At 36.7% G+C, this 14,777-nt stretch overlaps 1 protein-coding gene across 12 annotated transcripts in view; it reads left to right on the forward strand.

Moving 5' to 3' along the window:
- Positions 1-14,777, forward strand: part of CNTN5 (contactin 5) — a 1,392,146-nt gene that overhangs the window by 1,338,162 nt on the left and 39,207 nt on the right. For all 12 annotated transcript variants that reach the window (XM_064577192.1, XM_064577190.1, XM_064577193.1 and 9 more), the window contains one exon: positions 2,098-2,207. In XM_064577192.1, the coding sequence (XP_064433262.1) occupies positions 2,098-2,207 (110 nt within the window). The remainder of the gene's footprint in view (positions 1-2,097; positions 2,208-14,777) is intronic.

Here is a 14,777-nt window from a genome sequence, read left to right on the forward strand (position 1 = left end):
CTCCTATTAAGTAGCAATGAAAAAAGTCTTGTTGCAAGTCTAATGATCAGAATTCTAGACTGAAATAGAAGCTTTCCCCAGAATTTTTTTTTTTTTAAATCACATAGATGCCAGATAATAGTAAGCTGGAAAGTAGAGTGAGGGAAACCATTGAGCAAAAGAAAATAATAAAAAATATTCAAAAGGTTATGCTAAGTGAAATAAGTCAAGCAGAGAAAGACAATTATCATATGGTTTCACTCATATGTGGAACATAAGGAATAGCATGGAGGACCACAGGGGATGGAGGGAAAACTGAATGGGAAGAAATCAGAGATGGAGACAAACCATGAGAGACTCTGGACTCCAGGAACCAAACTGAGGGTTACAGAAGGGAGGGGGGCTGGTGGATGGGGTAACTGAGGGATGGATATTAAGGAGGGCACTGTGGTGATGAGCACTGGGTGTTATACGCAACTAATGAATCATTGAACACTACATCAAGAACTAATGATGTACTATATGCTGGCTAATTGAACATAATAATAATAAAAAAAAGAAAATGCTATTCAAAAATTGAAAAAAAATATATTCAAAAGGTGACAGAATGAGAAATTATACTTTATACCATGGCTGGAATTAATGTCAGCTCCTATGTAAAGATTAATGTGAATTTACTAAAGCACTTAGAATTAACACAATTATAGCATGTGATTTTGAGTTTTATCAAAAGAAAATCATTGCTTGGTACAAATATGTACCGTTGGAAAAGTTTTTCCTGGGTTTCTTTTACAGTAACAAGGGTAGATGTTTTTCATTGATAATTTTCACTTAGTAATATATGAAGTTTCTCCAGGTAGATGTGTGACTACCTTTCATTAGAAAAAAGGAAGATCTCAGAAAATGGTTATAATTCCTTTAATATCTCTAATAATGCTTTTTAAATATGTTACATACAACTCTTGGCTTTGACATATGGCTCCCTGAATCTTAAAAAACAAACAAAAACATTTTCAATAGATTAATCTGATGTCTTACCAGTGATATGGGGTTAGTATTAAAGTCTCTACAATTTTTATGTGGTAGATTTTTTAAATTGACTTTGTACAGAACTGTTTGAACTAAAGTATGGCCTTTATTCTGCCATTTCATTTAACGTGTGTTTGTGACATAGTATTTATGATTCAGCAATGTCAAAGCTGAAAGTATGTTGTTCCTCACATACAGTGCAACCTCAAATAAAGTGTACATCTTGAAGGATGCCAGTCAGCCATGGTGTATTTGGAAAAAATAGTGAGAAAGGTCACTAAGTGTAGGAACAAATGAAAATACACTTTTTGAGCAATAGGACTAAGACCTTCAGGGACTCTCCTTTTCAGTCCATACCTGTCTTAAAAGTCAATGCATGCCTTTTAAATATAATGATTCATGTCATATTCTACATGGAAATGTAGTTTTGTAGTTAGAACAACAACAACAACAAAAACTAATGAAATTTTTACTCTATTTATGCCTACAAGAAGTAAAAAATAAAATAAAATAATAATAAGTGATATTTTGTGAATGAATGTTTTAAGTGCCAAGCACTGTGCTAAATATTTTGTATCTCTTATTCCAGCTAAAACTAACCTTAAAAACCTCTGAGATAAGTACTCTTATTATGCCCATATTACAGATGAGGGAACTGGAGCATAGGAAAAGGCAAAGCAACTTGCCTAAAGGTAAATAAATAAATTTTTTGAAGGCAAAAAACAGCATCAAAATAGCCAAGGCTGATTTTCTAGTCCATGCTTTTGATCATTATGTTAGACTGGCAGACAGTTTAAGTCAGACAATTTAACTTCTCCAGAAATGTCCTGGTTAATCCAAGAATAAATATCTTTGCTTGTCTTGCTAAATTTGTCATTTGTCATTGGTAAAGTATTGATGAGATTTGACCCAGGTATAGATATCCAAAAAGATCATCTTTTTATCTTGTTGTGTTTTTCATAGCTACCATAGCACTTCATTTCAAAAATAAGGTAGAAGGAGGTAACACCGGACAGATTCAGGTGCAATGCTTTGATAGACATAACTTGCTACCATCACAGTTTATTATTTCCCTTTTCCTTTATACAGAACCCAGTGCTGCTCCCACAGATGTCAAGGCTACAAGTGTGTCTGTGTCAGAGATTCTTGTTGCATGGAAACATATTAAAGAGAGTCTAGGAAGACCACAGGGATTTGAGGTATGAATAGAATTATTGAAAATAAGCCTTGTTATTTCTGCTGCCACTACATTCTCCTAAAGAAATGGTTTGGTGACACTTCAACAGAATTATATTCTTTTGAAATTTTTGTTCTGTGGCAAAGAAAGAAAAATATACTATTTTACTGACATGTTCATTAGCTGGCTTATTTTTTTAGTACAGTAGCTTCCATGGTACCATGTAAAGAATTTTTTTAAGGACATGAAAATAGACCTTTAGATAAAAATCAGGAGTTACAGGTGGATATTTACTGATATCCATTTTTCTGGTGGTTAAAAATGTTTTGTTTTGTTTTTTAAAGATTTTATTTATTTATTTGACAGAGAGAGATACAGTGAGAGAGGGAACACAAGCAGGGGGAGCGGGAGAGGGAGAAGCAGGCTTCCAGCTGAGCAGGGAGCCCAATGTGGGGCTCAATCCCAGGACTCTAGGATCATGACCTGAGCCGAAGGCAGAAGCTTAACGACTGAGCCACCCAGGTGCCCCTAAAAATGTTTTTGTGGAAAAATGTTTTTGTGTATTTCCTTCTAATAATTTAATGTATGAAACAAGTTTTCCTATTATACTCTCTTGGCAGATCTTAACTCCTATACTGACTTCTCAAAATTTGCTTGGACTTGATGATCTATACCTATTTATTTAAATGACTTTTTGTCCTTTAAATTTTGCTATTTTCAAACACGGTCATGTCAGCCTTATAATGGTGAAAATTTCATAACATTGCAAAGACTTCAGTGAAATTTTAGCCTCCACATGAACGAGAGGATCATACCTAGTCTATGAACTTGAATATTCCACAAATTGAAGATCCCTACTTTTTGTGTTGGCCAGTAAGTGATAGGATTTTGGGAGATAATTTCTAAAAGACAAAAAGTAATTAGCATCGTACCCAAGACCTTAGTTCCCTTTAAACTTAAATAGTGACCAAGTATAAGACTTGTACACCACCATGGTTTCAGACTGAAAACACATTTTTTTAATTCTATTTGAGTTTTCAAATAAGCCTGAGAAATATTTGATTAATAGACTGCTAGCATTAGATAATGATTTCTATGATAAAGAATTCACAAAATCTTAAAGTTACAGCAGGACCATGTCTAAGAAACCATTATCTATACGATATCATGGATTTGTTTCTATAATATTGCTTTGATTTATTATTTGGTGGTCATAATTCAGTATGTGTCTTATCATGATTACATGTTTATTTGATTAATATCTTCTCATCTCCCTATCCATGCTGCAGGACTATATCTATTCACCAATGAATCTCAGCAACTGGTAGTACTTGGCTCATGAGAGCTACAATAAATATTTTTTGAATGAATGAGTATCTATGCTTCATAATCAGTCCCTTTTAATACCACTGTGGAAGACATTGGGGTAGCCTACCCTGCTCCCCTTCAGGGGACCAGTGCACTTTCCCAGCTTCCACAGTGTTGGCTGCTTATGGTTCTCAGATTCCGCTTTGGAGAACTGTCCTTCACTGAGGGGTGCTGCTTTACCTGAAAAATTCCCTTCCCACAATCAGGCAACCCAAAGCCAATGACTGACTGACACTTGTCACTTGACTAAAGAAGAAAACTTCATGGTACGTTTTATGATGTAGAGCCTTTGCTGTGTGCATCAGGACAAGGCTGAATTAATTACTGAGACCACAATCCTTCTCATCTCCCTCTCCTTCCTTCTTCTCTCCTCCGTTCTTTACAGGTTTACCTGCAAGCGCTCTCAAAATAAATCACATGCACTGAAATCTCTGTCTCAATCTCTGCTTCTAGGGAGCCTAACCTAAAAGAGCTACATAAGTGTAGACTAACCTAGAATTCTGAATAAAAACATCTGGTGTGCATACTGTTAGAAAGGTCACAAAGTGTATCCTGGTAAACAGAAGAGTGAGGGATCCAGACTCCCACATCTCAGAGTGGTGCTTCTCTCACACAGCCAGCCACACTCTTTTTTTTTTTTTTTTTCTGCATGACATTCACATTCCCACTGCAACTCACTTGTAATAAAAGCTCTCTTGGAGGTCCAAACATCACCTAAGATTTATATTTGTGCACAATTCTTCTCCTTGTAAATATAAATAATTCATTCATTAAGTCAACAAACATTTATTGAAGACTCACTAAGTACCTACCAGACACTAAGCTAGATGCTAAGGATAAAACAATGAGCAAAGTGAAGTCTCTGTCCTCATGAATTTCATATTGAATTAGTGAAGGCAAATAACAAACTAACTAACAAATAAATGTGGGATATAATTTCAATTATGATAAATACTGTGTAGAAAAATAAACCTGAATAAGAAGGTAGAGAGTGAAAGAGTGTGCTATTTATAAAGGTATGAAAAGTCACCTTTTTCGAGGTTGTGACATTTGAATTGAAACATGACTGAATGTGAAAGAGGCAGAGAGAACAGCAAACTCAAAGTCTCTAAAGTAACAGCATGCTGGCCTTGTTCAAAGAACATGAAGGGAGTGATTTGGGTGAGATAACAGTGAACAACGGAGAGAGTGGTAGGAAAATGGTGGAAAGAACACCAAGACAAGGACCAGATTATATGGGGTTTTGTGAAGCACAGAAAGGAATCTGGATTTTATCCCAAGTATGAGGAGAAGGCATTAGAAAATTTTGAACAGGAAGAGTCAAGTCAGTATCTGACTTATATTTTAAAAGACTCTTAGTCTAGAGGGTCGAGAATAGACTCTAGACTAGATCTCAGGGAGAACAAAGAAAGGCAGTTGTTCCAACCTAGGTGACAATGAACTTTTTTTTAAATTAATTTATTTATTTATTTTAGAGAGAGGGAGAGAGAGAGAACAAGTGAGTTGGGGGGGAGGGGCTAAGGCAGAGGGAGAGAATCTCAAGCAAACTCCCTGCTGAGCACAGAGCCTGATGCAGGGCTCAGTCCCACAGCCCATAAGATCACAACCTGAGCTGAAATCATGAGTTGGACACTAACCGAGACACCCAGGCACCTCAGACAATTAAGTTGCTTTTGACTGGAGCAATCACAGTGAAATTGAAAAGGGACTTTTTAACATATATTTTGTATGGATGTATGATGGAATTTGAAAATGAATTCAGTGTGAACTAAGAAAAGAAAGGAATCAAAGATAATTCCAGAGTTTTTCACCCAAGAAACTGAGCGAATAACATGTCATTCACATAGATGAGAAACTCGAAAAAAGAGTGGATGTTAGTGAAAAAAAAATTACAGATTCTGGTTTAAATGTGTTTAATTTTATGAGACTCTTATTTCCAAAAAGAGTTGTCAAGTAGGTCTTATGTTAAGAGAAAGGGTAGAGATGGAGATTTAACTCCAAGGAATCATCAGTATATAAATGGCCTTTATATATATACTGGCTGAGATCACTGAATGTTGATAAAGATGTTTCAGAATTGAGCCCTATGATGCCTGAGCATTTGGAACTCAAGAAAGAAAGGGAGTCTGGCCAAAGAAATGAAGGGAGACAAGGAAGAAATTCAGAAGCTAAGAGAAGAATTGCTCTCCTGGGTAAAATGCTTCTGAAAAATTCAGAAAGATGAAGCCTGAGATTGCAAAACATATATGGCCATGTAGAGATCCTAGTGACCTTGGTGAGAGTTTTATGGAATGTTGTGATCAAGGCTTGACTAGAGATTAAAAGCAAGACCACTCAAGAGTAACACTCAAGAAGGTCAGAGCACAACATTGTTGCTAAATGTGTATCATTTAAAATGGAAATGTATCCAAAAAACTGGAATATCCTTAAAAATAGAATGTTAATAGGAATAAACCAAATTCTGAAATAATCATCACAATGATTGCATTTTAAACTTCAAATAAATTAACACAAATTCTGACAACTATTTTTATACTTAGAAACACAGAATCCATGGGCACAGTAACCTTTATACTATTTTATAGTGCCTTATAAGTTATTTTTAAAAACATGGCATCTTGTCAAGTCAAAAAACTTACAATAGATAAACAAAAAATAGAGAGCAAGAAATCCAAGCATAACACTAAAAAACCCATCAAACCACAAGAGAAGAAAGGAATAGAGAAGAACTTCAAAGACAACCAGAAAACAATTAACCAAGTGCCAATAAGCACATACCCCTCAATAGTTACTTTAAATGTGAATGGACTAAATGTTCCAATCAAAAGGATTGAGAAAAAAACAAGAACCATCTATATGCTGCCTACAAGAGACTCACTTCAGACCTAAGGACACATGCAGATTGAAAGTGAAGGGCTGAGAAAATTTATACCATGCAAATTGGAGCAAAAAGAAAAAAGAGGTAGCAGTACTTCTATCAGACAAAATAGACTTTAAAACAAGAGACAAAGAAGGACACTACATAATGATAAAGGGAACAATTAATTCAACAAGAGAATATAACAATTGTAAATACTTATGCACCCAACACAGAAGAACTTAAATACATAAAGCAACTATTAATAGACATAAAGGAAGAAAGTGACAGTAATACAATAATAGTAGGGGACTTTAACACCCCATACCTCGATGGATAGGTCATCCAGACAGAAATCAACAAGGAAACAGCAGCTCTAAATTACACATTGGACCAGATGGATCTAACAAATATATCCAGAACATTCCAACCAGAAACAGCAGAAGTGCACATTTTCAAGTATACATGAAACATTTTCTAGAATAGATCACATGTTAGGCAACAAAATAAGTCTCAATGAATTCCAAAAGATTAATATCATATCATGCATCTTTTCTAACCACAACATAAGAAATCACAAGAAAAAATCTGGAAAGAACACAAATACATGGAGGCTAAATAACATGCTATGGAACAGTGATTGGGTCAACCAAGAAATCAAAGAGGAAATCGAAAATTACATGGATACGGGCGCCTGGGTGGCTCAGTTGGTTGGGCGACTGCCTTCGGCTCAGGTCATGATCCTGGAGTCCCAGGATCGAGTCCCGCATCGGGCTCCCTGCTCGGCGGGGAGCCTGCTTCTCCCTCTGACCCTCCCCCCTCTCATGTGCTCTCTGTCTCTCTCATTCTCTCTGTCTCAAATAAATAAATAAAATCTTTAAAAAAAAAGAAAATTACATGGATACAAATGAAAATAAACACACAAGGGTCCAAAATCTTTGGGATGCATCAAAAATTGTCCTAAGAGGGAAGATTTAGCAATACAGGCCTACTTCACGAAATAAGAAAATTCTCAAAAACCTAACCTTACACACAAAAGAGCAAGAAAAGAACAAAGCCCCAAGCCAGTAGAAGAAAGGAAATAATAAAAATAAGTGAAAAAATGTCATCTTATTACCAAATTTATTTATTTGGTGTATATTTATATTTATTTGGTATATATATTTATATTTATATATTTATTTTTTAATTTTTTATATATTGGAAAATTAAATGTATACTTTTTATAATCAGAAAATGAAAACCTTTATAATTCAGTGGCCAAGTATGACATTAATGGTTATTTATACTATCTCATAACTGGATAGTTGCATGTAGATTTAAAAATAAATATGAAATAAATAGGGCTTATAAGCATTTCTGCCACCCTCTCTTCTCTGTTCTCTTTACCCCTTTAAGGAGAGATCTCCTTCACCTTATCCACCCTAGAACTTAACTCCTCTCATCTCCTCACCTTTTTTTCTTTTTTCACTTACTAAAGATCTCACTGACTAAATATTACTAAAATATAGTAACCTACTAAAGTTTAATATTTTATCTCACAACTACCTCCCTCCTCTATTCTCTCCCAACCACAATCCTAGCTAAATTTACTAGTGGTAGAATTTTGAGCATGGTGACAATAATTATTTGTCTGTCACCAAACTCATGGGATTGGTTTCAAATTGTATGTACTTACCATATCAGTTCTACCAATCATTTTCTAGCCATAATTCCAACTCTACCTGCAATGTTTGAAAGAGCTTGTTACTATAAAAGCACTATGTGCCATTTTGAAAATAGCAGAAACTGTGTTTTCAAGCACCTCCATTGTTTTTCCTGAATTGAAATGTGTGAATGAGATAGAAAAGGTTCTGCTCTTATGAATGTAGAATCCTAATGGGAGAATACAAATAAAAATAAAAGAAATAAGCAAACAAGTAAAATAAGCTTAAATAACAATACATATAGAAGTTTAAAGGTAGAACACACCTGGTTCCTTTAAGGAAAAGAAAGTAGAGCAACTAGATCTTAGTGAACAATGGTGTGAGTGGAATTAAAAGTAGAAAGTAGTGGGCTGAGACAAGATTATGTAGGGATATATGGATTACAGTGTTTTCATTTTCTTTCAAATGCAATGAAAAGACGTGGAAATTTAAAGAGATGACTGAGAATTTCTGATTTACATTTTTTTAAACACCACTTTGGTTGTTCTTATGTAAAGAAGGAAAGGAGGAAGGAAGAAAAGTCAGGAGTAGAAGTTAAGAGGCTCTTGCAATAGTCCAAGTAAGAAATGATGGTGAATTAAACTAAGGTCATAGCAGTGGAGTAAGAGAGAAGTGAATAGATTTCAGACACAGAGCTGACAGGATTTGCTGACTCATCAGATATGGAGGGAAGAGAAATGATTTCTGCCTCACTGGTTTGGTCGAATGAATGAATGGCAGTGCCATTTTTCAAAAAAAAAAAAGAAACTAGACAATAGGACAAAGAACAGATTTGAAGGTGGGAAATTAAGAGTTCTGTTTTGGTTAATTTAAATTTAATATGCCTGTTAGAAATTTAGGAGCATAAGTCAGGTAGGAAACAGGATATATGGGTTTGGAGTCTAAGAGATCAGGATAAAAACATTAAAATGGCAGTCATAGAGGAGGTATTCAAAGACATGCTACGAGATGAAACCACCTAAAGGAAAAAATTTCCAGAGGAGAGGAGAGGGGAAAAAAAAAAAGGATAGGAGAAGGAGTGAGAAGGGGCTAAGCTGTGTCCTGGCACACTCCGCATTTAGAAGTTTAGCAGGGAAGGAAGGAAGATGGCATAGTAGGAGAATCCCAAATTCAGCCATGGACATACCAATGTAACAGCTACATTTGTAAAACTAACTCTGAAAATGACCTAAAGACTGGCAGAACAGACCTTCCATAGCTAATCTTAAAGAGAAGGGGTACGTGCACCCCGATATTTATAGCAGCAATGTCCACAATAGCCAAACTGTGGAAAGAGCCAAGATGTCCATTGACAGATGAATGGATAAAGAAGATGTGGTATATATATACAATGGAATATTATGCAGCCATCAAAAGGAATGAGATCTTGCCATTTGCAACGACGTGGATGGAACTGGAGGGTATTATGTTGAGTGAAATAAGTCAAACAGAGAAAGACATGTATCATATGATCTCACTAATATGAGGAATTCTTAATTGCAGGAAACAAACTGAGGGTTGCTGGAGTGGGGGGTAGGGTGGGAGGGATGGGGTGACTGGGTGATAGACACTGGGGAGGGTATGTACTCTGATAAGCGCTGTGAATTGTGCAAGACTGTTGAATCTCAGATCTGTACCTCTGAAACAAATAATGCAATATATGTTAAGAAAAATAAAAAAGAAGAAGAAGAAGAAGGTAGCGGGAGGGGAAGAATGAAGGGGGAGAAATCGGAGGGGTAGACGAACCATGAGAGACAATGAACTCTGAAAAACAAACTGAGGGTTCTAGAGGGGAAGGGGGTGGGAGGATGGGTTAGCCTGGTGGTGGGTATTGAGGAGGGCACATTCTGCATGGAGCACTGGGTGTTATGCACAAACAATGAATCATGGAACACTTCATCTAAAACTAATGATGTAATGTATGGGAATTAACATAAGAATAAAAAAAAAAGAGAGAGAAGACCACATCTGAAAGGGTAGGAATGTTGAAGACACACTTGGGAACCCCAGTGCAACTAACCACAAACAAGAGAGACATCACAAGCATGGAGAAGTGAGACAGACCCCACACCAGGCACCCCCAGCACTGGAGACCTGCACTGGGAAGATGAGCTCCCATACCATTTGACTTTGAAAACCAGTGAGACTTCACACCAAGAGCTTTAAAAATCAGCGGCCTTAACTCCTGAACAGCTGGAGCATGATAGGAAACCAAGTCCCCACATTTAACAAGCCAGCATACTAAATAACTCAGCCCCAGACACAGCATAGAAGCAGCAGTTTGAAAAGTGCCTTGGATATATGTGGAGGAGATTTATTGACTAATCTTAGAACATGCACAAGAGGATTAGAGGTCTGCGGGAGATGTCTTCAGGAAAAAAAGTGCTGGTGGGTGAAGTTTTCTTTCCCCTCCCCCAGTCTAGGTAGCCAGACACTTGCAAGAACCAATGCTAACATTCTCCATTTACCTTGCTAGCACCACATGACCTTTTCCTCCTGTGCAGTGTCCCCTGTGGACCCACCCCATCCGATCTGCCTGCCTTGATAGGTGTACCTCCAAAATAGCTCCTGCCCCACCACACCCAGCAGGCAGCCCTGGCCTGGAAGCCACCACTCCAAAGTAACTCCTGCCCTGGGGAGGGAGGGTAACCGCACACACCAGCATGCCAGTAGTCCCTGCAGCAGGACCTCCTAGATGCTCTGCAGAATGTAAGCCCTATCCATTGGTGCCCATCTGCAGCTGTGGCAAAGAGGCTAATTGCAAACATCTAGGTAGACTGATGACCCTACTCACCAACAACCTGTTACAGCTGCATCCAAGCCTCTCAACAGATTGGGTAGCAAACTCTGCCCAGTGTGCCCACAGCAGACAAAGCAGGTCATTGCAGCTGGCTGGGCTGTAGGCAATTGCAGCTCAGCCACAGAAGCTCACACAGGAGAAACCTCTGGAGCATCTGGTTCTGGTGACCATGTGGAACTGCACTGTATTTTGTATATATTTTACTACAGGACCTCTTCTATACAGGCCATGACTTTCAAAACCAAAAGACATAGCCAATCTACCTGGTATATAAAAACAAACATAGAAAGTTAGACAAAATGAATAGAGAAAGGAATATGCCCCAAATGAAAGAACACAACAAAATCACAGTAAAAGAGCTAAATGAAATGATGATAAGCAATATTCCTAATAAAGAATTCAAAGTACTGGTCATAAAGATACTCACTGGACTTGAGAAAAAAGTAGAGAGTCTCAGTGAGAACTTCAACAAAGAAAAATATAAAAAAGAACCAGCAGAACTGAAGAATTCAAAAACTGAAATGAAGAATACTGTAGAGGGAATCAAGGCCAGATTAGAGGATGCAGAAGAATGGATCAGTGATCTGGAAGACAGAGCAATGGAATGCACCCAAGCTGAACAGCAATAAGAATAACTAAAAATAAAAATAGGTTAAGAGAACTCTGCAACAACATCAAACATAATAACATTCACATTATAGGGATCCCAGAAGAAGAAGAGAGAGAGAAGAGGGAAGAAAACTTATCTGAAGAAACAATAGCTGAAAATGTCCCTAATCTGGGGAAAGAAAAAGACATCCAGTTATAGGAAACACACAGAGCTCCTAACAAGAAGAACCCAAGAAGGTCCGCACTAAGACATGTAATAATTAAACTAGCAAAAATTAATGATAAAGAGATAATTTTATTTTTTTTAAAGATTTTATTTATTTATTTGACAGAAAGAGACACAGTGATGAGACAGGGAACACAAGCAGGGGAAGTGGGAGAGGGAGAAGCAGGCTTCCTGCAGAGCAGGGAGCCAGATGTGGGGCTCGATCCCAGGACCCTGGGATCATGACCTGAGCAGAAGGCAGACGCTTAACGACTGAGCCACCCAGGAGCCCCAATAAAGAGATAATTTTAAAAGCAACAAAGAATAAACAGTTACAGACAAGGGAAACCCCATAATGCTATCAGCTGATTTTTCAGCAGAAACTTCAGACCAGAAGGGAGTGGTATGATACATTAAAGTTCTGAAAGGAAAAAATCTACAATCAAAAATATTCTACACAGCAAGATTATCACTCAGAATAGGCAAGATAAAGAGTTTCCCACACAAACAAAAGTTAAAGGAGTTCATGACCACCAAATCAGCCTTATAAGAAATGTTAAAGGGAATTTTTTAAGTGGAAAAAAAAAGTCATAACTAGAAGTAAGAAAATTATAAAAGAAAAAAATTTCAGAGGTAAAACCGAACATTAGTAAAGGAGTAGATTAATCACTTATGAAGCCAGTTTGGAGGTTAAAACACAAAAGTAATAAAATAAATTACATCTACAAAAATTAGTACAGGTTGTATAAGATAAAAATATGTAAAATATGATATCATACACATAAAACATGGAGAGGGGAGTAAAAATTTAGTGGTTTTAGAATGTGTTTGTTCTTAATTGACTATCAAACTAATATTGACTACTGTACACATAAGATGTTAAGTTAGAAGTCAATGGCAACCACAAATCAAAAACCTATAATAGACACACACAAAATAAAGAGAGCATAACACTAAAGAAAGCCATCAACCAAAAAAAAAAAAAAAAAGAAAGCAAGAAAAGAAGGAACATAAAATGACTGCAAAAACAACCAGAAAACAATTAACAAAGTGCCAATAAGTACATATCTCTCCAATCATTACTTTAAATATGAATGGACAAATGCTCCAAGTCAAAAGACACAGTGTGACTTAAGGGATAAAAAAAATAAGACCCATTTATTATGCCGCCTAAAAGAGATTCACTTCAGATCTAAAGACAAGTACAGACTAGAAGTTAAGGGATGAAAACACTTACACCATGCAATTGGGAGCAAAAGAAATATGGAGTAGCAATACTTCTATTGGACAAAATAGACTTTAAAATAGACTGTAACAACAGACAAAGATGGCCATTACAATCCAACAAGAGGATATAACAATTGTAAATACCTATATACCAACATAGGAGCACCTAAATACATCTAGCACATATTAACAAACATAAAAGGAGAAACTGACAGTAACACAATAGTAGAAGAGGACTTTAACGCATGTACATCAATGGATAGATCATCCAGATAGAAAATCAACAAGGAAATAGTGGCTTTGAAAAACACCTTAGACCAGATAGATGTAACAGATATATAGAGAACATTTCACAAGTTCTTTTTTAGTGTGCAGGGGATATTCTCTAGGATAGATCACATACTAAGCCACAGAACAAATCTCAGTCCATTTAAGAATATTGAAGTCATATCATGCATCTTTTCTGACCACAACAGTATGAAACTAGAAATCTATTACAAGAAAAAAAATTAAAAAACACAAATGCATGAAGGTAAACAATATACTACTAAACAACAAATGTGTTAATGAAGAAATGAAAGAGGAAACTTTAAAATACATTGAGACAAATAAAAGTGAAAACTTGGTGGTCTTAAATCTTTGAGACATAGAAAAAGCAATTCTAAGAGGAAGGCTTATAGTGATACACACTTATTTCAAGAAACAAGAAATATCTCAAATAAACAACCCAACCTTACACCTAAAGGGGCTAGAAAAATAACAAAGCCCAATGTTAGTAAAAGGAAGGTAAAAATAAAGATTATAGGGGAAATAAATGAAACAGAGATGAAAAAATAATAGAAAATATCAATGAAACCAAAAGCTGTATGGTTTTTTTTTATTTTTTTATTTATTATTATGTTACATTAATCACCATACATTACATCATTAGTTTTTGATGTAGCAGTCCATGATTCATTGTTTGCGTATAACACCCAGTGTTCCATGCAGCACGTGCCCTCTTTAATACCCATCACCAGGCTAACCCATCCCCCCACCCATCCCCCTACCCCCCTCCTGTCTAGAACCCTCAGTTTGTTTCTCAGAGGCTATAGTCTCTCATAGTTCATCTCCCCCTCCAATTTCCCCCCCTTCATTCTTCCCCTCCTGTTATCTTCTTTTTTAACATATAATGTATTACTTGTTTCAGAGTTACAGTTCTGTGATTCAACAGTTTTACACAATTCACAGTCCTCATCATAGCAAATACCCTCTCCAAAGTCTATCACCCAGCCACCCCATCCCTCCCATCCCCCACCACTCCAGCAACCCTCAATTTGTTTCCTAAGATTAAAAAATCCTCATATCAGTGAGGTCATATGATACATGTCTTTCTCTGATTGACTTATTCCGCTCAGCATAACGCCCTCCAGTTCCATCCACGTCGTTGCAACTGACAAGATTTCATTGCTTTTCATGGCTGCATAACATTCCATTGTATATATATACCACCTCTTCTTTATCCATTCATCTGTCGATGGGCATCTTGGCTCTTTCCATAGTTTGGCTATTGTGGACATTGCTGCTATAAACATTGGGGTGCATGTACCCCTTCAGATCCCTACATTTGTATCTTTGGGGTAAATACCCAGTAGTGCAATTGCTGGGTCATAGGGTAGCTCTATTTTCAATTTTTTGAGGAACCTCCATACTGTTTTCCAGAGTGGCTGCACCAGCTTGCATTCCCACCAATAGTGTAGGAGGGTTACCCTTTCTCTGCATCCCCACCAACATCTGTCATTTCCTGACTTGTTAATAGCTATTCTGACTGGTGTGAGGTTGTATCTCATTGAGGTTTTGAT

The sequence above is a fragment of the Mirounga angustirostris genome, unplaced genomic scaffold (assembly GCF_029215605.1).
Source record: "Mirounga angustirostris isolate CCGP_5_RB_7025 unplaced genomic scaffold, mMirAng1.0.hap1 SCAF_13, whole genome shotgun sequence".
NCBI lineage: Eukaryota > Metazoa > Chordata > Mammalia > Carnivora > Phocidae > Mirounga > Mirounga angustirostris.